The 26,013-nt window shown below is 40.3% G+C and overlaps 2 protein-coding genes across 2 annotated transcripts in view; one reads left to right on the top strand and one right to left on the bottom strand.

Moving 5' to 3' along the window:
• LOC134531156 (dehydrogenase/reductase SDR family member 4) overlaps positions 1-16,032 on the bottom strand; it is a 31,575-nt gene extending 15,543 nt beyond the window's left edge. Inside the window, exons 1-3 of the mRNA XM_063366777.1 lie at positions 15,837-16,032; positions 14,785-15,040; positions 10,605-10,751 (exon numbers count right to left, since the gene is read on the bottom strand). Of these exons, the coding sequence (XP_063222847.1) occupies positions 10,605-10,751; positions 14,785-15,040; positions 15,837-15,949 (516 nt within the window). The 5' untranslated portion in view covers positions 15,950-16,032. The remainder of the gene's footprint in view (positions 1-10,604; positions 10,752-14,784; positions 15,041-15,836) is intronic.
• An 8,868-nt stretch (positions 16,033-24,900) lies between these two features.
• Positions 24,901-25,395, top strand: LOC134531362 (skin secretory protein xP2-like). Its single transcript, XM_063367062.1, has one exon. The coding sequence runs from the start codon at positions 24,901-24,903 to the stop codon at positions 25,393-25,395; it is 495 nt and encodes a 164-aa protein (XP_063223132.1).
• The last annotated feature ends 618 nt before the right edge of the window (positions 25,396-26,013 follow it).

Here is a 26,013-nt window from a genome sequence, read left to right as displayed (position 1 = left end):
CAGACAAAAATTACAGATTTCTTAACCTCTTAATGCATTTGCCCGAGTTAACTCGGGATTACAAAGAGTTCCTAAAAAAAATTGCCCAAAATAAATCGGGTTGAGCAAAATTATGTGTGTAAATATTCATTTTCCCGAGTTAATTCGTTCTCCTTTTCTTTATGGAATTAGTGTACTCTTTATTCGCCAGAGAGCAGCCTAAGCCTATATTGAAATGTGTTTCTACGTTTCCTTGCTAGATAGCAGCACTTGTTTTATTTGACCATGCGGTTAAGTATACTTTTGTTTCTAAACATGGAAAGCAAAATCATTTACCGCGGCAATTATTTGGCCTTATTTAGTTGCTCTGTCTGCTAACAGATCACACTAGCGTATACATAGTATATAGTTATTCAATATCCTACAGATAGCAGCATGTATCCAATAGCAGCCAGTAGCAGATAACTCCCGCTATTTTTTCTGCGGTGTCTATTAGGTATTGCACTGTTTCCTTGCATGTTTATATTACGTTCGCGGAAATAATTACTTTTGGGGAAGGTGAATTATTATATTAACTTTTGTGCAGTTTATAGTACATTTTCTGCCTGTAAATTATATATATATACATATATATACATATATATACATATATATATATATATATATATATATATATATATATATATATACATACACACACTATATATAAATTGTGGCAATAAGACATGATAAACACCTTTTTTCGTGAGCATCACTTAGTATTTTTGATGTAAATAATTTTTTCTAAATTTTACCATGGAAAGTGACAGTGTTTCAAACGATTTTGAAAGTAGTTCAGGTAGTGAATCGTCATTTTCAAGTGCAATTAGTGAAGAAATAGATGCTGAAACACTTGATTTGGCTGATGTTTGGGTGTGGTGTGAAGTAAACACCGAAGGTGAGCTTCCTCCTCCTCCTCCAAGATTCATTTTTATGTCTGACTCAAAACTAAATTTTGAAGTTGATCCATCCACAGATATCTTGCAGTTTTTTGAACAACTTTTGATGACAATTTGATAAGCTTGATTACAAAAGAGACAAATTTGTATGCAGATCAGTACCTTCAAAATAAACCAGTAAAGTCTCCACTTAGGTCTCAGTGGCATCCAACCACAAATAATGAAATCCGAACTTTTTTGCTATAACAATTTTGCAAAGTATTGTAAATAAGCCAGAACAAAGACTTTTTTGGAGTAAAAATCCATCGTTGAGCATGCCAATATTCCCAAGAATGATGTCATACCGGAGATTTGTGATGTTGAAAAAATATCTTCATTTCTTTGACAATCCTTCATATGACCCAGAACAGCACCCTTGACCCAAACTAAATAAAATTTGGCCGGTATTGAAATTTTTAAATGAAAAATTTCGGGCATTGTACACACCTGACAGAGATATCACTATTAACGAGAGCCTAATGCTGTACAAAGGCCGACTTGGATGGATTCAGTACATCCCCGAAAAAAGAGCAAGATTCTGCATAAAGACATATATGTTATGTGAATGAAAGTCGGGGTATATTTGGAATTTTATTGTTTAAACAGGGAAAGGAACAGTGTTTTTTTAAGTGAAAACAAGAATCTTCCAGTGTCCTCTCAAATTGTTCTTGCGCTGGTAGAGCCTTTGTTGGACAAAGGTTACTGTGTCACAACCGACAATTTTTACACCTCACCGCAACTGGCAGATCTGCTGAATATTCGCAAGACTGACACATATGGGACTGAAAAATTGTCTCGTAAAGATATGCCTCCCAGCGTGAAAAACAAGAAGAAGCTAAAGAAGGGGGAAATAGTAGCAGCACAACATGGGAAGGCAGGGCCGGAACTAAGGGGGGGCATGGGGGGCATGTGCCCCGGGCGGCAAATATCAGGGGGCGACAAAATATGAAAAGTGGTTCACTAAAACAAGTTGAAACTAGTCATTAAAAAAAGTTTTGAAAGTGTACATATCGCAACCAATAAGTTAGCCAAGAAATTAAGAAATTCTATTTAACTTGATTATGCATAATTTGTAAATATATTCGTACTTCAAATGCGTTGCTTCACTCTAAGAAACAAGTATTACCATAATTCGTGGTCTGGAGTGAGTAAAACCACTGCGATGAGAGCTGGCCTCTCAAGGACCCATTGCACGGGTGATCACTTGGCTGAGCAAGATGTAGCCCTTTCTCTGATAAATACCCTCATTTTTCCAGCCCCTACTCAGTCGCTCCTGTGTTTTCGTACCATGTGCGTCTCTGCCTGAGGACGGGAGCAGATAGCAGTTCCCGAAACGTCGCTTGTTTATGTTTTGGAAAAACTATTGTGTTTGTTTCGTCTTTTCGTTTTGTCGTGTTATTGTCTCATTTCAACTGTTGTGCTGAATTTTTTTGGGTTCAATATTTTTGTGCTGTCATCATTTGTGGGGTTTTTATCGTTCTATTCTGTTTTGGAAATCTTTTGTTTTGTCGTGTTTTTGTCTCGTTTCAACCATTGTGCTGAATTTTTTTTGGGTTCAATATTATTGTGTCGTCATGATTTGTGGTTTTTTTTTCGTTCTCTTAGTACATTTTTCTTTGTTTTTCTTTGTTTGTTGACCATATTCCTGTTACAGAATATTTTGTGGTGTTTAATTCTGTTGACAACAGCAATTTTTTGCTTAATTTGTGCTTTTTGTCTTTTGGTTATTTTTACTTATTTATTAATTTTATTTTTTAGTTTTCTTCTACAGAAAAGGTGCTTAGCAATGGCGTATGTCCAAAAAACTTACATCAAGTAATGTTTAAAGTCATTGACAGATTAATTATGAAACTGAGTAAAACGTTTAAGGCTTTGGAGAACATTAACAATAAGTTTGGATTTTTTAGTGGTGTTCAAATTCCTAAAATGGAAGTAGAAGAATAAAAATCAAAGCAGCAGAATTAGGAAACACAGTGCCGATCTTAACAAAGAAGAATTCGTATTTGAAATTGAAAGTTTTAAGCACCATGCATTAACAGTAGACTATGAATTAAAAGATGCTACAGCATCAACAATGTTGAGCCTTATTTCCAAAAACAAACTGGAGGAGGCACATCCTAACATTACTACTACTCTGAGAATGTTTTTCACCCTTCCAGTTATAATTGTGTCAGGTGAAAGAAGTTTTAGTAAACTTAAACTTATTAAAAGCTTTTGAGAAGCACGATGGGCCAGCAGAGATTAACAAATCTAAGTATTATATCTATTGAAAACAAACGAGCTGCTTTGATCAATTTTGATGATATTATTAACACTTTTGCAGCTAATCATGCTAAAAATTAAATTTTGAACTGAATTTCTTTGTATGGTTATATATACAATATTATACTTAATTCAGAATCACATGTTCCTTATGTAATTTTAGTACTTAATAAACTTATTGGTAAGACATTAATTTTCACTGTTGTGCAAACAATAAACAATAGTTTGATAACAGTCTACTATATTATAATAAAAAATGTAATTGTATTAGTTTTCCAATTAGTGTACTTGATAAATAAAAGTTCTCAATTATGTATAAGTGAATGGTATCATTTCAACCACCGCTTCTAACGAAAAAGTGTATTTTATAATGTTGGTAAGGACGGGGCGGCAAATTAAGCTTTGCCCCCCCTAACGAATCTCCTAGTTCCGGCCCTGTGGGAAGGTTACAGTAATTCGCTGGCAAGATAAGAAGGATATCTGCTTACTCTGAGATGGTAAATATGAAAAGAAGGAATGATACGGTAATAAAACCCAAACTTGTAATAGATTATAACCAGACCATGGGTGGTGTTGATCGAGTGGACCAGCATTTGGCCAACTACCCAGAAAAAGGGGGAAAAAATTTTACAAAAAAATTTTTTTCCACCTGCTTGAACAGGCATTGTGGAACTCATTTGTTTTGTACATGAAGTCTGGTGGCTGCCTTGCTCATTTGGAATACAGGTGACTTATTGTAGAAAAAATGTTTGAGAAATACCACTCCCAAGAATTTTCTTCTCATGGTGGTGTTATAAATAAGAAGTTCACTGCAGTTTTATCATCTTAAGTCTTTAATTGCACGTATGTACAAGCTTACACGTTTTTCATTGTTCCTGCCACACAACATGGCCGCCTGGATGTTGGTTAACATGTTGCCAACATAACATCTTACATCTCCTTTACTATATATGGATTGACACTAAAAACATACAAAATTTACACCCAATAAACTACAACCAGTTCACATAGTTACATGGCTCAACAACAGTATCTGTTTACATTTCAAGTTTACATACAAAACACTACAATTAGGTAGCTCACATGCAACTGTGACTGTTTACATTTCCATATGTCTACAACTAATGTACATAATCCTCTAAATAGCGAGGCCTTCTAATAGCCCTTCCTGGCCTAAGGGTTGGCAATGAATCGAGCATTGTTTCTTCACTACCACTGACGGAATCAGAACCCCGTTCAATAATAGAAGTAGCACTTTCACAGTCTCTTGGCAAGTCAGTATCACAACCTGAAGGCACATTATTTACAAAGCCAGGTACTGTCCTTAAGTGTTTTCTGTTTCTCCGGTAGACAGTGCCATCTAATGTCTTAAGCAAATATGAGCGAGGTGTATCATATTTACTAACAATAGTGGCTGGGTTCCACATATTACCTTGTTGAACTCTAACAAACTGATTTGGATGCAATTCAGGGAGGGCTTTCGCACCCCTATCAAAGTACAACTTCTGACTCTCCTGACGTCCCTGTAATCTATCAGGAACATCAGCATGAATGTGTGGTTTAAGCAGATCTGAGTGAGTGGGAATTTTGGACTTCAATCGACGGTGCAACAGCATTTGAGCTGGGGACAGTTGAATACCAGGAATAGGAGTATTTCTGTATTCAAGTAGTGCTAGAGATAAGGGGATTTTACACCCTGATACCTTCCGTAACATACGCTTTGTAATATCCACTGCTTTTTCAGCAAGCCCATTAGACTGAGGGTAGTGTGGACTAGTGGTTTGAACTTTAAAATTCCAACATTCAGCAAACTTCTTAAATTCATAACTGTTGAAAGGCACATTATCAGAGACAATTAAATCTGGACTACCTAAACTAGCAAAAACATGTTCCAACTGTTTGATTACTTCAGTTGATGATTTATCTGTAAGAAGTTTCACTTCTAACCATTTAGAGTAGTAATCGATGACAACTAAGAAATTCTTCCCTGCGAACTGTAAGATATCCATCCCCAAATGAGCCCAAGGCCGGTCAGGTATTGGATGTGGCAACAACGGCTCCTTAGTGTTGCATCTTTGATAGGTTTGACAAACTTCACATCTACCAACAAGTATTTCAATGTCCTGGGACATATTAGGCCAGTAAAGTGCCTCTCTGGCTCTGGCTTTACATTTACTGATCCCAAAGTGAGTTTCATGGATTAAAGATAGCATGGCTGGTCTCAGAGATGCAGGCACAAATATTTTTAACCCAACAAAAATCAAGCCATCTACTACTTCCAACAAATGCTTTAACCTCCAAAACATTTTACAGGAATCAGGTAACAACTGTTTTGATACAGGCCAGCCATCAGAAATAACCTTCATGAGGGCCGAGAGTTGGGGATCATGTGCTGTAGCTTCTCTGAACTGCTCTTTTTTTTCTTCAGACATGGGTAGATTGGACACCAATGAATGAACTGAAAACTGCAAGTCGTCATGGGAGTTATCATCACTTTTCAGAAATGCCCGAGACAAAGCATCTGCAACATACATTTCAGACCCTGGTTTGTGGACAACTGTTACTGAATATCGCAGCAATTTAAGCCTAATATTCTGAATGCGAGGTGTCAACACATTTAAGTCCTTATTCATGATGCCTACAAGTGGTTTATGATCACTGTGAACTGTTACTGGCCTCCCATATGTAAATTCATGAAACCTTTCACAAGCAAATTTTACAGCCAAAAATTCCATTTCAATTGGTGCCCACTTCTGTTCAGAGCTAGTTAGACTCCTTGATGCAAATGCAATCGGCTTGTCATTCTGTAAGGCACAGCAGCCTATTCCCAGAGAGGATGCATCAGTTTGGATTATGAGTTCCAGGCTTGGGTCATAGACCCCTAAAACAGGTGCAGAAGAAATGAGATTTTTCAGCAATTCAAATGCTGAATCCTGTTCACCTGACCACTGCCAAGGTTCATCGCTGTGAGTAAGGAGTCTCAAAGGAGCAGAGACTTTTGCTAGATTAGGAATGAATCTTCCTACATACTTTACTAAGCCAAGAAAACGTAACAACTCTGTCTTATTACAGGGCACTGGCATGGACACAATAGCTTCAACATGTTTTGTTTCTGGCTCAATACCTTGTGCAGAGATTACATTTCCAACATAGCTTACACGAGATGCTTGATACTGAAACTTAGATTTATTAAGCTTGACATTACATTCTCTAGCTCTGCACAACACCTTACGAACTATTGACTCTAAATCAGACTGAGTGTTTGCTCTCATAATAATGTCATCAAAGTATATCTCAACTCCATCAATATCACCAAATATCTCAGTTGTTTTCCTCTGAAATATCTCAGGAGCACAACTAATTCCAAAAGGTAGGCGATTAAATTTAAACCTCCCAAACGGTGTTACAAAACAACACAGCTCTGAGCTTGCCTTATCAAGAGTGACCTGTAAAAAACCATTAGACAAATCACATGTTGCATAGTACTTGAACCCTGCCAGTCTTGAGGCGAGGTCTTCTGGAGAGGGAATAGGATGCATTTCCCGCTGAATGGCTTTATTAAGGCTATTGGGATCAAGACATATTCTCAGGTCCCCATTTGGTTTTTCAACTATCACCAGATTGTTTACCCATGCCGTCGGACTGGTTACTTTGGTGATGACACCCGCCTTCTCAAGTTCTGTCAAAGCTATCTTCAGTCTATCAAATAAACTACGTGGAACTCTCCGACAAGGGTTAGCAACAGGAGATGCATTAGGATCAACATGAATAGTAAGTGGCTTACCAGGAAACTTTCCTAATCCTGTAAATACATCTTGGAACTCATGTAGTAAGTCCTCCTTAGATGATCCAAAATGTTGATTGATAGCACTGACACGCTGGACCAGGTGCAGTTTCTGGCAAGCTTCCAAACCCAGAAGAGGAACAGCTGTAGGAACGTCCACAACTTCAAACTGTAGGTAATGTAGATTATTGCGCACAACACATGGCAGTGTGATAGACCCTAAGTGAGGTATTTCAAACTCCCCATATGCTCGCAAAACTGGGCCGTTCTTCTGAATGTGATTATCACCTACACCGAGTTTATCGAGCAGAACAAGCGGCAATGTGTTGACTTGCGCAGCCGTGTCAAGCTTGAATTGTACAACTGTGGAGACAACAGTGATTGGTTCCCACCATGACTGATTATCACGAGGAGTGGGTACACCAACTTCAGATATATATAGGTACTGATTAGGATTATAGACTGTTTCATCTTGATGTGACAGTGATTCTACATCCACAGAGACAGCATTGGCTTGACGTAGGTTAGGCTGCCTATTGTGTGTACTATGATCTGTAGATTGTTGACGGGCCGATGGATTCTTACACACTGCTGCAAAATGATTTTTCTGGTGACATTTAGCACATGTTTTATTAAAAGCCGGGCACTGCTTCTCACGTCCATGATTGTATCCACAATAACCACAAATACGACTGGGCTGTTGCCTAACATAACCTGATTTTCCCAGACTTTGGGGTGACTGAACTGACAATACATCCTTAGATGAACTTGCGTTTGGATTCCCTGTGGTGCCTTGCATGGCTTTGAGCTGAATACGACTTGCTTCAACAGACCGGCACACATCTACAGCTTTGTCAAGAGTCAAGTCGTCTCCACCTTGCAGCAGCTTCTCTTGCATAACAGAGTCGTTAATTCCCGCCACTAATATGTCCCGGCACAAAAAACTTTCTTGCTGGCCGAACTCACACACGCGTGAAAGATTTTTAAGATCAGTAACAAACTGTTCTATTGCCATACCTTCTGGCCTCCTCGAAGTCAAGAACTGGAACCGATGATACAGCAAATTCTTCCGTGGCGAACAGTACTTATCAAATCGTGCAATCACTGTTTCAAACTTCTCCCGTTCGGTTTCAACGAGGTTGAATGAGTTGTAAATCTCAATCCCTTTATCTCCGATAGCATTAAGTAAGAGTGCAACTCGTGGGATCTCGGCATCATCTTTTATCTTTAAAACTTGCAGATACAGGTTGAATTTTTGCTTCCAAAAGGTCCAGTTTTTGTCTAGGTTACCCTCGACACAAAGGTGATCAGGTGGTTTCGCAAACTTGTCCATTTTGGTCTTGATGGCGAGCCGAACGAACTTTCTACATTCGCAACAAGAACACAAATAACCCCGCGCCTGATACCATGTTATAAATAAGAAGTTCACTGCAGTTTTATCATCTTAAGTCTTTAATTGCACGTATGTACAAGCTTACACGTTTTTCATTGTTCCTGCCACACAACATGGCCGCCTGGATGTTGGTTAACATGTTGCCAACATAACATCTTACAGGTGGAAGGCCAGGAAATACCCCTAATCCACTGAGGTTGACAGAGCGCCTTTTTTGGAAATTATTCTACCAACCGAGAAAAAGAAAACGCCTACAAGACAATGTACGGTTTGCTGCTCAAAGAGAGACGATAAAGGCAAGAGGGTAAGAAGAGAGAGCAGGTAGGTACTTCTGCCCCAAGTGTGATGTAGGCCTGTGTGTTGCACCCTGCTTCAGGCCTTACCACACCAAAACAAAAATGAATATTTTTGCAGAAAAATAAAGTTTTTTTATTGTAAGTCAAAAAACAATGTCCTGAAAAAAACTATTATTTCCAACTGAAATGCCACTGGTATGTTTATTTAACTTTTTATTTGTAACCTTCAAAAAGTAAGGATTATTGCACAATGTCATGTAGTCTTAAGTTATTTATAAGTAAATTGTGTCAAAAGTTTTAACATTGTATATTAATATTTCGTTGCATTTATTCATTTATTAGAATTAATTTACATTGTATTTCTAGATTGGAAAGTAACTGTTCACCTACAGTGGTAACATATCTTTGTTGAATAAGTATGTTTTTCAATCAAATGTATATAAAACAATCGATAGCATGTTAAAAAATAATGGTATTTTTCAGAGTCAATAGAGATATAACATTTATTAGTTTTTATACACATATGAAAGTTATATTGAAATTTGTTTGTAAATGTATTTGCAATTGTTGTTGAAGGCGAAGACGACGAAGATGAGGACGACGACGATGATTATGATGATGATTAAGATTGTGAATATTGTTTAACTAATTAAAAATATTGAATAAAATGCTTATTTCAGTAATAATTTCCAAACATACCTTATTCAGGATAACATGTAAACATAAAATTCAAATAATTATAGTGATCTAAATTTTTTTGAAACAATTGTGTTAAGATTATTTTTTATTCCAAGAATAAACAAAGAATTGGAAAGGATAATAACAAAACCTGCTTTTTTTTCAACCAAATAACTTTAAAAAATTTAACACTGAAGGGGTTTATTTAAAAATGAAAAATGTGTGTGTGTGTGTGTTTTGTGTGTGTGTGTGTGTATCATGTTTGTATATAATTAGCATATAAACATGTATACATGTTTATATGCTAATTTTCTCTAATAAAATACGTAGATAAGAATTCACCTAAAAAAGGTTGTTTTTTTCACAAAACGCTTTGTATGACGTGTGCTTATTATGATGTGTTTGTCAATTCCCTTCGATGTCATTATGAGCAGATTCCACTGTATATGCATTGGTCAGCAATTATGGTGGCTATTTTTCTGTTAGCATATTAGGTAATGTGTGTGTAAGGAAACTAATTAATTCTTCTCTACTGCTATACAAACTGTCATGCCTACTTTTATACCCAAGGGTTATGACTGTTATGAGCGTAACAGAAGATATGGCATCAATTAAACATTGTATAAGGCAGGTTTAATCGCAACATGAAGTGTCTGCTGGTCAATATGTTGACATCGTCCAAGCCTGCGGCCCCTTTGAGTCCGATATGCCACTGCCCAAACACCACCACCCTCTATTCAAACCGATACAATTTTTACTGCAAAAATCCAAGAGATAGCAGCACCATCGCACAAAAATGGAACCTTGGAAACTGCCTAAATACACAAAGCAGATGCTGCAGTAGGCTCCATGCTGAGGTAATAGGAGTGTAGTTGGTCACCCTTGCTTTGTAGTAAAAAAGTATTCAAAATATTTTAAAATAAAAAAAATAGCATTACAATAAATAAACAGTATACGTACTTGAAAATAAGCAGTTTTCTGACCCTCCTACAAAGTTACTGAAATGTTAGGTGTTGTTGGCTAAGCGTCAAAATGTTATTTATAAATTATTGTGGAAACCCTTAGCATTCAATCTTTTGATTTTATTCCATTGTTTTAAGGCAAAGAAAACTATACCGATACTATTTTAGAATGTATTTTGTAAGCTGATCTGATCAGTCACAAAGACATCAGAACCTGCAGAGAACAAGGCCTAATGTACCTAACTTGCAAACATAGGTGTAGTATGTACTTACTGGCATTGGCTGGAAACCAGCAATGGAAGAAATGTAAATAATAGAACCGCCATTCCTCTTCCTCATGTGCGGGAGCACTTCCTTGGACAACAGGTAGGCAGACTTCACATTGATGTCAAATATCTTATCCCACTCCGATTCCTTGCACTGGAAAGATAAAACATTACCGCAGACATTGCACACATCTATTCCCTGCTAGTGAGAAGATGCTAGATGAACACAACGCACTCTGACCTGTGTAGTTTAAGAATCACAATTACACGTGTACTGACGAAGCAACATTCTACAATCTCAAACTAATGTGACCAAGACATAAACATAGCATATTTTTCTGGGAGTTCTTAAAATTCTACGTTTAAAAATGTTTATACGGTACTTTCTGGGATGTGAGACCATAATTTTATGCAAGTTTAAAAAGCTCAAAACTGTGTAACTCGTCTGGTGGTACTTATGTTGCTGTTGCATGCAGGAGGATGGGGATGAATCGGCTGGATGGAGCTTGTTTCTACCCTCGTACTTATGACCTCCACAGGGTGTTCTGTGTATGTCATGCTTGACTTTATGATATGTTTTCTTTATTTGTGGAACTTTCCTCTTTGTTTATAAAACTTCTAATTCATGAGCTTCAACCACTGACCCCTTACCTTCCTGCCACAGAGCAGAGGGTAAACCACTCTCCCTCCAGTCCATCTTAGCTGTAAAGTGCTGGGTTCTTATTAGAGGGTTAGCAAAATGAAAGCAGCATGTTTCTTATTGCTCCTCTTAACTCACATAGCACATAGGTTTGTTTTACTTGCAGTCTCTTTTTGATCTTTTGACTCTCAGGGCATCTGTGTTTGACTTGCTGGAAACAAGTGTCCTCCTCGTGGGGCAAGATGCTCTTAGGTCCGGCAGACTACGCCTTCCTCTCCAGGAACAGCTTAGCTAACACTTCACTGGGCCCACTTCAAACATTTCAAGCCATAATTATTTTTTAAAAAAAGGGAAGGGGGGAGTGTTTAGCAGTAGTGATCTTTCACCAGTACAGGAGCTCTTATACTAGAGGCTTTAAGCTAAATTTTAACAAAAAAAATCAGTACTGAATTACAAAAATTAAGTGGAGGGGTTTCTGCAAAATTGTGCCCCATGGCAGTCTTATTAAGAAAATAACATTTAAAACCAAAATCTTCTAACTATCACACTGGGTACCAAAATGTACCAAAATGTCCCAAATGTCCAGATCTAAAACTGGTTAGGTTATTTTTATTGTTAGACCTTGTAGCCTGCTACCCCGTGCCGGGGCGAGCAGCCCACGTCCGTCCCAACCAGGACAGCCAGTTACAATCGTTCTGTTTGAACCCAGCTGACTGACTTCACCATGGCTAGTCGCGTAGACAAGGTAGAGACGCAAAACTAATATTAAACACTTGATTATGTGTTGAGTAGATTATTGCAGGCTTCATACTAATTGCTTCGCAAGCAAACATTTAAATTTATTCTGACACATAAAAAAAGGATAAATAATAATACACGTAATACTGACATAAAAATTACAATCCTTACGTGACGCCCGGCCGTAGAGATCACGTTACCTACAACACCAACGCCTTGCTTTCGCATAAGTCTAAGTCCGTACTCTTGAAGGACGGGAGGGGGGGGGGGGGGGGGAGTCCACACCAAAGCTTGCACACCTTCCCAAACAACTTCTTCTTCCCCCAATAACAAATCAAAGTTTTACTTACAATAATTCTCGCCGTGTAGTAGAAATTTACCACAACTGTAGCGCACGCGGTGCCTCCGGGTACCTGGGTTGTAGACTCGGCGTAGGTGACACATGTAGAAGAGTCAAATGGCAGCGGTCTTCGCACTTTGGGGCGAGTTCCATTAACACTCGCGACTCACGAGAAGTTTAAGATCACTTACTGTAAATACGTTGCCGTTCCTTCCAAATTATAAAAAAATCAGCTGATGCAGGCCGCGGCAACGATGGCACCGCGTAGCAGTCTCCAGGGTTAACAGTTCACAACAACCGTGTGGGTCGCGTCTCTACTCCCGTGCATGGAGCTACACTGACACCCCATATTCATGGAACTACCAGCTGTTCCGCCGTCGGTCAATGCCCACAAGCCACTGTCTCCGCCAGAGTCCAAACAGTCTCTCCCCTGCATACGTCACACACCAGTGACGTCATCCACCTCCCTCCGCTAATTCCCCTCTTTCATACGTGGACAAGTCCATTCAACAGAGGTAAATGGCTGCACGGAAAACCAAAGTCTTTGATTAATTTTAACTGAGACTTTTGAAGACGTAAATAAAAATAAATATGAAAGCATAAATTAAAAAATTACGTTAACATTAAAATTAAACCTAATTAAACATTAAACATAATAACATGAGACACCAGAAGTGTCTCAACCTACTTACACTAGAGCTCCTCAATAGAACTATGCACTTAAAAATTCAACTACTTAGGAGCTCTGACTCTTGAGTAAAATGCTTTGCGAAGATAATCTTTCCAACTGCCAAAACAAAACTCAAAATTTGTAGGGGATCAGTAGTGTTCAAAACAGGAACACTATCTAAAGATTTTAAAGCAAATTTATCTTTAAAAATATTATGAGTCTCATGAGCCACTTGTTTACTCTGTAGACGTTCAAAATAAATTTTCACTTTTATTCTTCTCAAACAACTAATATTACATATTGCCGAGCCGTGAAGACGGCACAATCTCTCGGCCCAAGCCTTTGCACGACTGACGAAAAAACACCACATTACAAAACCCTTAGGACAACTCAGTTAGGGGACTTCCCCAAAATACTGCCTTGCCATTGGCTGCACTTATTCTTACAATTATGATTCAGACACCCCCCTCTTTGAGAGCTTCTCCTTGCTGTGTCACTAGTCTCTGTCCTTCTCTTACACCTTCCATCTCTTTTAAATCTGTTAAGTTCTCTTACAATATGTTTTAACTCGCGGGTCCGACATCACACCATGTTATTGCTGGCCAGGCCCTGCTGTGTTGCCAGATGTATGTCTGCCTTGCACACCGCGTTGATGCCAGTTGTTGTATGTGTGGCCATAACAAAATCCAACATAGGATTCTGGGATTCCCCAGTCAGATATTCCCACGGTTTGGGCTAACGTCCGTCTCTCTCTTACACAAGATTCTATAAACCATTGTTTTTTGGCGCCGCTGTGTCACTGCACGTCATTGTTTCTTTCATTGCACACAATTCCTCACTGTTTTAAAACCACTATAAAACACATACACAAAATTATTATTAAAAAAAAATTATATTTAACTGCAATAGATTACTGAAATTCACACTTATACAAATAATAACCAAGCCAGCAAAATGAAAGCTAATAAAATTATAGTAAAGACAAAGAGGCTTTTCTAAATAAAATACTTTAACATTACAATTAATTACAAGAATATTAACAATAATAAAATACAAGTACATATGAACAACTAGGTCACTACGACCTTGAAGGCTATATAATCAGCTGATTCCTCTGAATGGCGAAGAATAATATTTATTATTTTAAGAAGTACCTACTTTTAAAAGTTTGGGAGGGCAGGGTCTTGCAATGTTAAAACGTTCTTACATATGGAAAACCACAGGATTAGCAACACAATTAAAGCACAACATGGCGGCGACTGCTTCACTGCATAGGCTATCAAATGTGAACTAAGAATGGTAATCTCTTAGAAACTAGTAGGAATTAATAAATGCTGTTTAAAGGTTAAATAGAGGAATGTCTTTAGTATAAACATTAAAATTTCATTATAATTGCAATACATTCCTAATATTAACTTTCATTATTAACGTAATTCCTATGTTGACTAAAATTCTGTGAACAAACACACAGACCCACACGGAAAAACAATAAATGGCAATTGCAGTATCAATGCGCAGGTATTGTAGTGTAACCTACAAACAGATATTTCTCGAAAACCATTCTGAATTTAGAAACACTGTGTTTAGAGTAAATAGACGAAATTCTTATCCGTACAAAAAAAGGTTTCTTGGAATTTAATAATTTATTCCCAGAAAAGCCGCAACGTAAGAAAATTACCATTGATAGTACATAACTCGTGCAGCCATTAAAAACCTTTTAATGCCAATGAGTTGGTTTCAGTTGTTTGACTGTGACAAGGTCAACAATGAGGCAGGCGTACGACTGCCCTGGCACGCACCTCCAGCACCGGGCCGACCGCCGGGTTGACGGCAGCGTTCGACACGAGGATGTCGATGCCTCCGAACCTGTGGACGGCCTCCTGGAAGAGACGGCTCCGGTCCTCTGCCCTCCCCACGTGGCACACGACGCCGGCCACGGGGAAGCCGCCTGCCTTCAGCCGGTCGACTGCGCTCCGCACGTTGCCCTCCTTGCGACTGCTCACCACCACCCGGGCCCCGTCTGCCGCCAGCCGCGCCGCGATCGCGTACCCGATCCTGCCACGCAGCACCCATCTCTTACGCTGTCGGTATTGCAAATCCTCAACACCGGGCTTTTCCTCACCGTCCAGCTGTGTAGGGACATTAACCCTTCATGTCACTTACACACTGCCTGCTTCCTTACATTCTTCCTTTAAGTAAAGAAGAGAATCATAGTTAATAAGATTAGACATAACACAGGAACTCGAGAACTCCCATTGTTCTCTGTCAGCCGATGGCACAATGGTAAGATATTGGACCGGGCTTGAATTCCGGGGTGATTACTGATTTTGGTTTTTAATGGTTTTCTAAGTCACTAAGTCACGCAATGCAAGTGCTGGGGTAGTTTCTTACTAAAGACTATGGCCAATTACTATCCCAATACCCCTAGTCTGTTTTGTTTAATAATACTTTCTCTATAGAAATATACACAACAATTTCTGTGAAATGAATCCTCTCTGGAAGAGTATCTTGGATTGAACCGAGAACCTGAACAGGACGGCAAGAGGGCGGCTGAACTTGCCTGCAAACATGCTAAGAAAAGTCTTTGCCATGATTGTACACCTATAAAACTGAATAGGAAATGCAACTATGCATTTAATTAATCTTAATTATTTTTAAGCTAACACCTGGTAATTAGTATGGACAAAATAATTAGGAAAGACTGCTAGCACATTTCCGGGTTAATTAAAATTTTCAAAAAATTCAAAGGGTGTGGGGGGATGGGGATATTACTTTTTTTTTTAAACAGAGTACTATTATTTAAAAAAATAATACTATTGACATTTTTTTGTTTCTATTATATAAAGCATACCCATCAGTTGATGCTGTCACAACAGCAACTTTACCCGTTAGCATTGATTTAGTATTTGATGCACACATATTTCTAGCAGGTATGTAAAATCTACACATATATTTATTTAACATATCTACAACAAATCATAACATGACATCATGACATTAATTTTATAAATTCCCTTATCATATACGGGTAAAAAAGGGGAAAACAAATTATTTATTTAATTTTTTTTTAAATGGTGGCCTACGGCGTGAGAAGGCAGCCATGGTTCAAATAAGCGGTACTACTATATTAGTAAAGTACAGTGATGCATTGATGTTAGATAGACAGTACTTCTGTAATGGTACTGCGCATTCAAAATTATGGTACATTGTTAAAAATATGGTACATAAAAAATGTCTCAAATCAAAATTTTGGGGTTCATTGCTCAACACATGATTGAATTTTACAGTAATGATATAAAAAAACCTATAAATGGTATAAATAAATATATATATCTTATATATAAAAACGAATCGCCGTGCGTTAGTCTGGCTGAAACTCGAAAACGGCTGGACCGATTTTAATAATTTTTGTTTTGTTTTGTTCGCCTTAATACAGGGGTGGTTTAGGGGAAAAAATAAGGAAAATCCCAAAATTTATTCTTTTTTGTTACGCTTTCGCGCCTTAACTACAGAACCGATCATCATGAAATTTTGCATACACGTTGTCAGGGGTACAGAAAAGGACATAGGGTATATTTTATCCAGAAATAAGTAATTGTTTAAAATATATGAATAAACACTTTAATAGAAAACCAAACTAGCAGCTGGTTGATTATTGGCGTGTTTGTGTCATTTCTTCTTGGCCGCCATAGATTTTTCCTTCTCCTTGGCGAGACCCGTCCGCTTAGCGAAGTTTTATATAAATTATGAATATTTCATTAGTAACTATTTGTGGAAATAGTGTAAAAATATCTGTTAATCAATCCGTGTGGTTGTGTGAAATCTATGACATTTAAAATCTTTATTTTTTCTTCGTAAAAATGGTAGTGGATTTTAAGAATATATTTAGTTAAAGCGAATTTAATAAAAATTTGAAAACATTCATTTTGATCAGCCATTCTATTAAGGCAAATTAACTTTGCAGGTTTAGACATAACCACAAATGCATTCAAATGTGTTTAAACGAGATTCGAGGAATTTGTTTAAGGATTTCAATATTGTGATGTTTTCAAGGTAAATTCGCTGCTCCATGCATAACTGTAATTCATTTCATGCAGTTGTGTGGAATCTATTACATTTAAAAAAATGTTTTTAAAAAAAATGTAGTGGATTTTGAGAATATATTTGGTTAAAGTGAATTTAATTACATTTTGCGAACATTCATTTTGATTAATCATCATATCAAGGCTTTTTGGTTAGTTAGGTTTTATTGTTTTTTTACGATTTTTTGATTAGTAAGGTTTAATTTGGTTGTTAAGTTTTATTTATTTGGTTAATAAGGTTAATTAGGTTTTTTGATTATTAAGGTTAATTGACTTTGCACGCTTAGACATAGAGTAAGATGGGACAAGATTGCGCGTCGGGTAAGAGTGCGCATGTGCTGTTTCTCCATGAACGATTTTCAGCAGTTGGTCACAGTGTTTTGCTGGATGAAGGTGACATGGCGTATAGCAAGTTGATGTAATTTCATTGAAGTGCGCCAGTTACTTGCTTCATTATAAGGTATGTACGATTTTCACACACATTTATGTAATGTTGTGCTTCGCGAACTTAAGCTTCTTCAAAAATTATATATGTAAGAAAATAATTTTAGTTATTCAGACATATTTCACACTGTTTTTGTTACATATTCATAGCAAGATCGTAAGAAACAGTTTATGCATTGTGCTGCGATCTACTGTGAAAATGTACAACTACGTGTGGGGCTAGAGTTCGCCTGTAGAGAGGGGGCAAAAGTGCGCAATGCGTATTTTTGCCCTGCATTTATATTAAGGGCAAAACAATCGCAAATATTTTCTCTGTTGTTGGATCATTTGAATAATGTTATTGTATTATTATTTTTTATTACATTGCACATTACTGGTTGTTATACATTTCCATTATCTATACTAATATTATAAAGCTGAAGACTTTGTTTGTTTTGACGCCGTCGTCGGTGCTCCCTCTGAGAGCACAGGCCGTTATGTGTCCTCAACACCTGATCAGTGCCACGCCTCGAACGCGCCCGTGCGTGCAACGTAGTGCAGTGCCCCGAACGGCGTGACGTCAGTCACGGCCCCCTACGTGTGCAAAGCGCCCGGCCGGGTGTGGCACTGCGCAACTAAATAATTTGTTCATGCATTCGATAAAACAAACAAAAACTAATACTTGTAAAATAACTAATAATTAATATTAATTCAATAATCATTTTGTAAACTGGTATCATTCACAAAACTGGCCGAAATCATCTTCCCGCGCTCCGCAGTTTCCCGCGGAATTTCCCCCCTCCCTGGCCCCGGTGGCCAGGGAGGTTAGTCAGTCGCCATCCAGCACTCGCCAGGGCCGGCAGCCCGCGCACGGGGAGCTCTCAACTTTCGCGCCAACTTCACCATTCACTGCAATAGGTAATTATAGTCAAACCGTTTAACTCAGCACACGGTCGACCCGAATCGGCCGTTCGAGATTTCGTACGGCCCTTCAATATAATGTGTGCTTTTCGTGTGCTACGTAATTAATTAGGTGACCCTCCGTGACATCTGCGCCTCACGCTAGTGAAATCCCACATCGGGAATTAGTTCATCGCCCATGCGGGGCGGCACTGCGCCAAATGCGAACTTAAGTTTTCAGACGAGTCATTAACTGGGACGTGCCACGGTCGCAGGTGCGATATCCTGCCGGATTCCGCCGCATCCGTACCCAGCATAACGTGGCCCTAGCCACCGCGCGGAGTAGCCGCCATTGTGTAACCACCTGTGTGGAACACCCGGACCTGGTCCGAACCCGGGACTAACCACAGCGACTGTAGTGTAGTGTTTTGTATTAAGTAATGTTGTATGACCAGTCGTCCACGTATTTCACGTTGCGTTCCGCAAACTTTCACGTAGGTAGGAACAGACTTACCGCTCACCCGAGCATCCAACTCGCAACTCGCCGAGAACAACCCCTATTAACGTACTAGTCACCGGGTTACTGTGTGGCCGTAATAAGTACCGCCAATAGAGTGTGGCCTGCGTGGAGCATAGGTCGACGATGAAGCGGCCAGTCGCGTGAGTGTGTCAAGTGTAAAGTGTGCGACGGAATAAACCAGTTAAAAGTACGTGTGTGTTTTTACTAATACGGCATCCTGGGAGACCATAACAGCCCGGGGAGCCCTTTGCCGACGCGTCCCTGCCTGCAGCCACGAGGCCAGAAACCCCGCCCTTGAGATCAAAATTAATCAAAACATTTCTAATTCACACAAAATTTAAATCAGGCAGCGGGGACGGCGTCAGTTTGTTTGAACGCGCTAATCTCAGGAACCACTCGTCCGATTTGAAAAATTCTTTCAGTGTTGGATAGTACATTTATCGAGGAAGTCTATAGGCTCTATTATATTATCAATAACATTAGGGATCGTTACTAAAAGTCCAATTTAGAATCAAATGCATTGGAGGGGGTTAGATACAACATGCAGTACACGTACGAAGTGTGTGTTGACAATGCCGCAGGCGCTAGAAGTTTATTAAGCGAAATACCACTCACTGACTCACTCATCACGAGATCTCTAAAACTATACACCCGATTGACTTGAAATTTAGCAAAGTTACTCATTTTGTGATGTAGATGCTCACTAAGAACGGATTCTTCGGAAATCCGATCCCAAGGGTAGTTTCGGGGGGGTAATGTATTAAAATTTCCAGTTTTTGGTAGGAAATCACCATGGCAATGGCTGTTGCTTTGTCGATGCTTCATTCGTCTCTATGGCAACGACTATTTCATTGTTAGTGCAGTCCTCATCACCGTTGAAATTTTGCGGGTACTACTTTAAATATCAAAAATTGCCCTTTTTTTCAAGTATATATTTTTTACAGACTTGAAACTTCACAGTATTGTTCATTATGTTACACAGGATGACATTTTCGGAAAATTAGATCCCATGGGTGGTTAAAACCAGGCATCAGTGGGTACTTTGTCTGCATGAGAACAGGATTTTGCATTGTTCATGCCTTCTGCGTCTCCATGGCAACGGGCATCGCGCGGCAATGGCGTACCCACAAGGAGGGGCATGTATAATGAGCGGCGCAAGAGTGATCTGCCTGTAGACTGCCGTAGCGAAGTACGGGTACATCAGCTGTACGTTGCGTGCATGAGTCGGGAAACCATCGGTGCTATTCATTATCTCCGGTACATTATACAGCATTGTAATAAATTTTCACTGAATTATTTTTATTTACCATTACTGTAAATGGGAGATGTGGCTTAATTTTTTCCCATTAGTATAACCGTGCGAAGCCGGGTCGGGCAGCTAGTATATATATGTATATATATATATGTGTGTGTGTGTATATATATATATATATATATATATATATATATATATATATATATATAAGATCATGCTTTTAAAATCACAAAATTACGAACGTTTGGCACTGAAACACTGGCACAATGATTATTCACTATCAGAATTAAATGAAAATATGTCTGGGACAGTTGGTGTGTTATCGTATGTAGGATGTTCCTTGGAATCAGATTCGGGATACAGGTGTGTTGCTGTCATCCTCTTCAACATCTCGTCAGATGGCTGGAAATTACTGCAGCAAGCACCAGTTTTTCTTTCACACACTGTGATGCTAGCACAATTCCATTAACAGTCTCTGTTACAAGTCGATTCCTGGTCTTGGTCTTGATGACATTTATCTTACTAAATATGCGCTCACAATCAGCATTCGAGTGGGGAAGAGATAATACTGTGAGAGCAAAATTAGGCAATGCTGTATACAAAACATTCTCATCTTCATTCTTGAATTTCAGCAACTTATCCCAGAACTGTCATGTTCTTCCTCTTTAGCGATATCATCTGCTAAAGTTTCGAATGGTAGGTGCCTCCATTCATCATCAAATTGTTGCATTTCGCACATCTCCACAGGCTTTTCTCTCTTTACTTGGTTTGCAAGATCCAGAAGAGATGGAGTTGTAATGCGTTCCTTCTGCGACAAAGCTTTCTTTGGATGCAATACAGAAATGGAATCATACATAGGATCTGCAAAATCAAATCGTCGTTTTATTCCTTGACACCCTATTATGAGGAAGTCTCGACATTTGGTTCGTAAGTTTTCGATCAGATCGGGCCTATCTTGAACACTTTGCTTATTTATTTCTGTCCTCACACCTACACCAAGATAAATGTTTTGAATTTGCAAAAAATGCTGTTCAGACTCCGGACAGATAGACCACAGAGGTGTGTGTGCCACAGTCTTGTTCCACATATGCACAAAGTAATTCCCAGTGGGAACTTGCCATCTTCTCTTTTAGAACAGTAAGTAGTACCTTTTCAGACTGAAAGTACTTATTCACTGAAACAAACTTTGGAAGTAAACCAACTTTGGAAGTACTACCCACTTCAGGTAAAGATAAAACAATTTCATGAATGGGTCCCGGAGAGCATTGAATATTTTTTCGGCAGAAATGGTACCGTCTTCTTGCCACTTATCTGAGAAGAATAAAAGCAATGCCTCCAATTGTTCTATTACTCTCTCCACTACAGCAAACAAAGACAGCCATCTAGTTTGTGCAGGGTGTAATAAATTGTGCACCTTGATTTCCATAAATTTTTGGAACACTTAAAGTTGAGATTGCCGTTTTGCACTGCATTTCATGTAGTTGTATATATTCCTTGCGAGATCTTCACATATACGTGGCAGACATTCACATGCTTCACTTGCACATCTGTGAAGAGAGTGGCAAACACATTTCATTACAATTATCCCTGGACAAGATTTTTTCAAACGACTTGCCGCTGTATTATGTTAGCCAACCATTGTTAAAGCAGAATCTGATCCAAAACCGATTATATTTTCATTTGGAATGTAATAATCAGAAAACGATTTCATTATGATCTCGTACAGATGTGCTCCTGTTGCTCCTTGCTCAGCAGAGACTGCATCACAAGATGGAAACACTTCTGCGAGATCCCAAAACTGGCTTACCACTCGCCCAATAAACGAATCATAAAAACGCACCACAACACATGAAGTTTTTGCTGCACCTATATCAGTTGATTCGTCTGTCAAAATAGAAAACTTTACCAGCTTGAACTTTTCTGAAAGTTCGTGTTTGTGCAACACCAATAACACTTTTTCACAACAGCAGTAGCGTTATTTCTTTTCATGACCATGCCTTGGGCTATTTTAGAGTCAGGAAAATTCAGTTTCATAACTTCTACCAGTAGCGGATCCAGAGGGGGGCTAAGGGGCTCAAGCCCCCTCCAAAAGCATCTGGGTCCACTGATGTTTTATTGTTTGCCTTGATAAAGCCTAGCCTCACTGGGTCAAGCCCCTCCCAAACCAAAATCCTGGATCCGCCACTGACTTCTACTAAATGATCCATCGCAGAGAAAGGAATATTGTAGGCAGCAAAATATGCTGCAATCCTTATTTCTGCTTCTTTTACCTGGTTTTGATGAGGTGTAACAGATTTATTCTGGTTTTAGCAAAAACTCATACAGTTTACTGATTTCATGTTCGCATCCTTCATAGATTTTGAATGTTTGCCCGAGTTTCAATGCAGTTTTAAAACAGATGTGTCAGCTTTCATTACAACATTACAAATTTATATTTTGCTTTAAAACAGTCTTCCAGGACTGGACTCATCCACAGTTTCATGTCATCCAATGTTTCCGATTCCAAACAATATTTCTGAACACATTTTTTTTATTACTTTTGAGAGCACATTTTTTCTTAGCAGTAGAATGTACTCCAGGATCATCACTATCTTCTCCGCATGAACTCATTATGTTAGCAAACACTACCTCTAATCTCTAAAAAACAACACTAAAAAGGCAGCTAGCAATATAAAATTTTGATGTATAATTCCGATAATTCCGACTTTATAAAATATTATTACGGAACACATATCACTCCACCGGCGAGGCGAGGTAACTAACTACTGATAACAATCAACAATGTACTGTAATTCGTTTCATGTTCAGTGTGATAAGCTTTCCCGCGTTTCCTTCACCCTTCCCTTTAAGATTTGAGCGACGCGGGAACTACCGTCATGTGATCTGACAGTCCCGGCAGCCCAGTTGTAGTATTATATTACAGATAAGTAAGCAGGCATGTGAACAGGCGACACTACGAAATTATAATATACACTGGGCACATTTTATCAACAAGGAAGCCGATATGGCGAATATAATATACAACAAAAATCGTTAGAAACCTGATAGATAGTCAGATTATGGTACATTTGCGTACCATGACGACTTCGCCATGGTAAATGGTACACTAGGTCCAATTATGGTACAAGTACCATGAAAATGGTACGTCTAACAACCCTGGTAAAGTATCTACTAGAATGATAATGGTAAGAATGCCTTATCTTCTCGGTAGAGGCCGAGGCCGATCTACCACAGGAATTGAAGGCCATGGATGAGAGGAGTATTAGGATGGGATTAGTATCCGGCCACCACGGAAGATTTACTAAACATGGGTTATATTAGAATATTATTATGTATAATGAAATCAACTAATATCGCGCATACTTCGTGTGTATGTTCGTATAACATCGAAGGGTATGGGAAGGGGAATGACAATCCTAATTTCATCCATTCTTGTAACATCCGTTGTCTACCTACATATTGAGGACATTCGAGTAGTATATGTTTCAGGTCGCCATAAGGGTCTCCACAAAAACAACCAGCTGTGTCAAGAATCCCCAATTTATAAAGATGAGCTGGTGAACTATTATGGTCTTGTCGTCGCCTGGCCGACTAGCCCCTGAATGATAGTATTTTGCCGGCTACTCAGTGTTCGGTAGAGGGAGGTTCGGCCGCGTGAACAAGGGACTTAGTCACCAGGATAACAATTGACACACTCGAAGACAGTTTCCAGCTTATTTATATACGGTAAATCAAACCCTTTACAAGGGGCTGCCAAATTTCCGCCTGTGACTGATTCTGTAGGGCGAAGCCCGGTTCCGCGCACTGATACTGTATGGGAAAAACACGTGACGTCCCGTTTGTGACGAGCAATACCCGCGCCGCTAAGACTTGAACTCTATATGACTCGCCCCATAAGCTGAACGACTGACCAGACAACACGGTGCCCGGGAGGGGCCGTAAATTACTGTACAAGCAATGGCGAATATCCAGTCCGCAAAAGGACTCCGCGATTCGTAAACCAACGGAGAAAACACGCACGCGAGATTAGTGACTGACTGCAAGCCGCGACTGAATGACGAGGTGACACACTCGCCTAAATGACAACACGACTGTAAGATAGGAATTACTTCCTCTCGGCAAGGCTTGAACTACAGCAAGACACCGCGCCCGTTCTCACCGTCTTGGAGCGATCTCGCAGACACGTCCACTGTCTCCAGTGCCCAGCTGCCGACTGCCTGCCTCCCCGCCTCGCGCGACCGAGGGCCCACGTCCCCTCCCTTCTCCGCGAGCCCGCGGAACACGCTAATTGGTCACAGGCAGAAGCCACGACTTTGGCGCCCGGTGTACAATCACAACTTCTTACACATTACACTTCAAATAATAAAATAAACACATTACAGTAAAGGATGTTACAAAATATTTACAACAATTCGTCCTGTCCGGTTCTTAAGTATTTACATTAATTTTCCACTGGCACGTGAACCTCTCTTCCCCCCTGCCATGGCCGCACAGCACCATCGTCGCACACGCAACCCAGGGCAGGAGAAGGCGTTGGCGTGGCATAACGGGCTGTGAGAGTTGGGTTGACACTTGGGTCGACGTCAAATGCCCCCCCTCCCACGAGACCGTTATGCTCGCCAACGTCTCTCATTTATTCACGTGCCAGGGAGTGACGCACCTGGCCATTGTACTGGAGCACTAACCTGGTGTGTCCGGTGGCATCGTGGTGTGCGTGTGTACCGCACCTGTCGCCATGGGGGCGGCCGAGGTGGGCGGCAGCGGCAGCGTCGCGGCGCCTTCAGAGGCAGGCGGCGGCATGCCCACAGCGGCGCGCGTGGTGGGCGGCAGCAATGCGCCAAAGGTGGCACATATGGCGTGCTTCAGCGGCGCGCCCACAGCGGCGCGCGTGGCGGCTGGCGGCGATGCACCACAGGTGGCACACATGGCAGGCTTCGGCGGTGCGCCTACAGCGGCACGCATGACGGGCGGTGGCGATGTGCCACAGGTGGCACATATGGCGAGTTTCGGCGGCTCGCCCACAGCGGCGTGCATGGTGGGCGGTGGCGATGCGCCACAGGTGGCACACCTGGTGGGCGGAGGTGGCGTGGCGCCTTCAGCAGCGTATGCGGTGGTCGGCTGGGGCGCACCCCCCATGGTGGGCGGTGGCGCGGTGCCTTCAGCGACGCGCATGACATGTGTAGGTGGCGCGCCCACAGTGGCGCGCGCGGCGGCGTCGTGGGCGGCGTGATGGTCATTGCATGGTGCGCAACTGCTTCGGTGGCTGGTTGGCCGTCCTGGAAGCACTGCAATGTTGTCTCGGTGTGATGCAGCACCGCACCAGTAGCTTTCTCAGCAGGCGGCGGTGGCGGCGTCGGGGGCGGCTGCGTCTGTGGTTACGGCGTCTGTTGTTGTGGTGTCTGTTGCAGTGACGGCGTCTGTCGCGGTGACGGCGTCTGTCGCGGTGGCGTCTGTGGTGGTGGCGTCTGTGGTGGTGGCGGTGGTGCGGCAGCGTCGGTTGCAGCGGCATCGGGAGTGTTGTCGTCTCAAGCAGTGACATTGTGAGCAACGTGTCGACATCCGCACAGTAGGACCACTCGTATTTCGTGGTCGCCTGGCCCCAAGGAGTTGCGGATGGGTGCATTTCCGGGGGCGGCGTCGTTGGCGGTATAAACCAACCAGTAGTTTATAGTAATTAATAATGTTATTTAATTTCAAAATTTGTATATATTTATTTGTGAAGTATTGCCACAACTTATGTTTTGGGGAACTTTCTTCTTTTTCTTTTCATTATACTTCATAGTAACTTTTAACAACGATATCTTTGGATTTAAAAATATTTATTGCCTTTTTCCTCTATTCTTGCTTT

The sequence above is a fragment of the Bacillus rossius genome, chromosome 3 (assembly GCF_032445375.1).
Source record: "Bacillus rossius redtenbacheri isolate Brsri chromosome 3, Brsri_v3, whole genome shotgun sequence".
NCBI lineage: Eukaryota > Metazoa > Arthropoda > Insecta > Phasmatodea > Bacillidae > Bacillus > Bacillus rossius.
The sequence above is the reverse complement of the archived record's forward strand: the minus strand, read 5'-3'. Positions and strand labels throughout refer to the sequence as shown.

Excerpts from the sequence above, each read along its gene's own strand:
- LOC134531362 (XM_063367062.1), top strand. The coding sequence starts at position 24,901 with ATGGGGGCGGCCGAGGTGGGCGGCAGCGGCAGCGTCGCGGCGCCTTCA.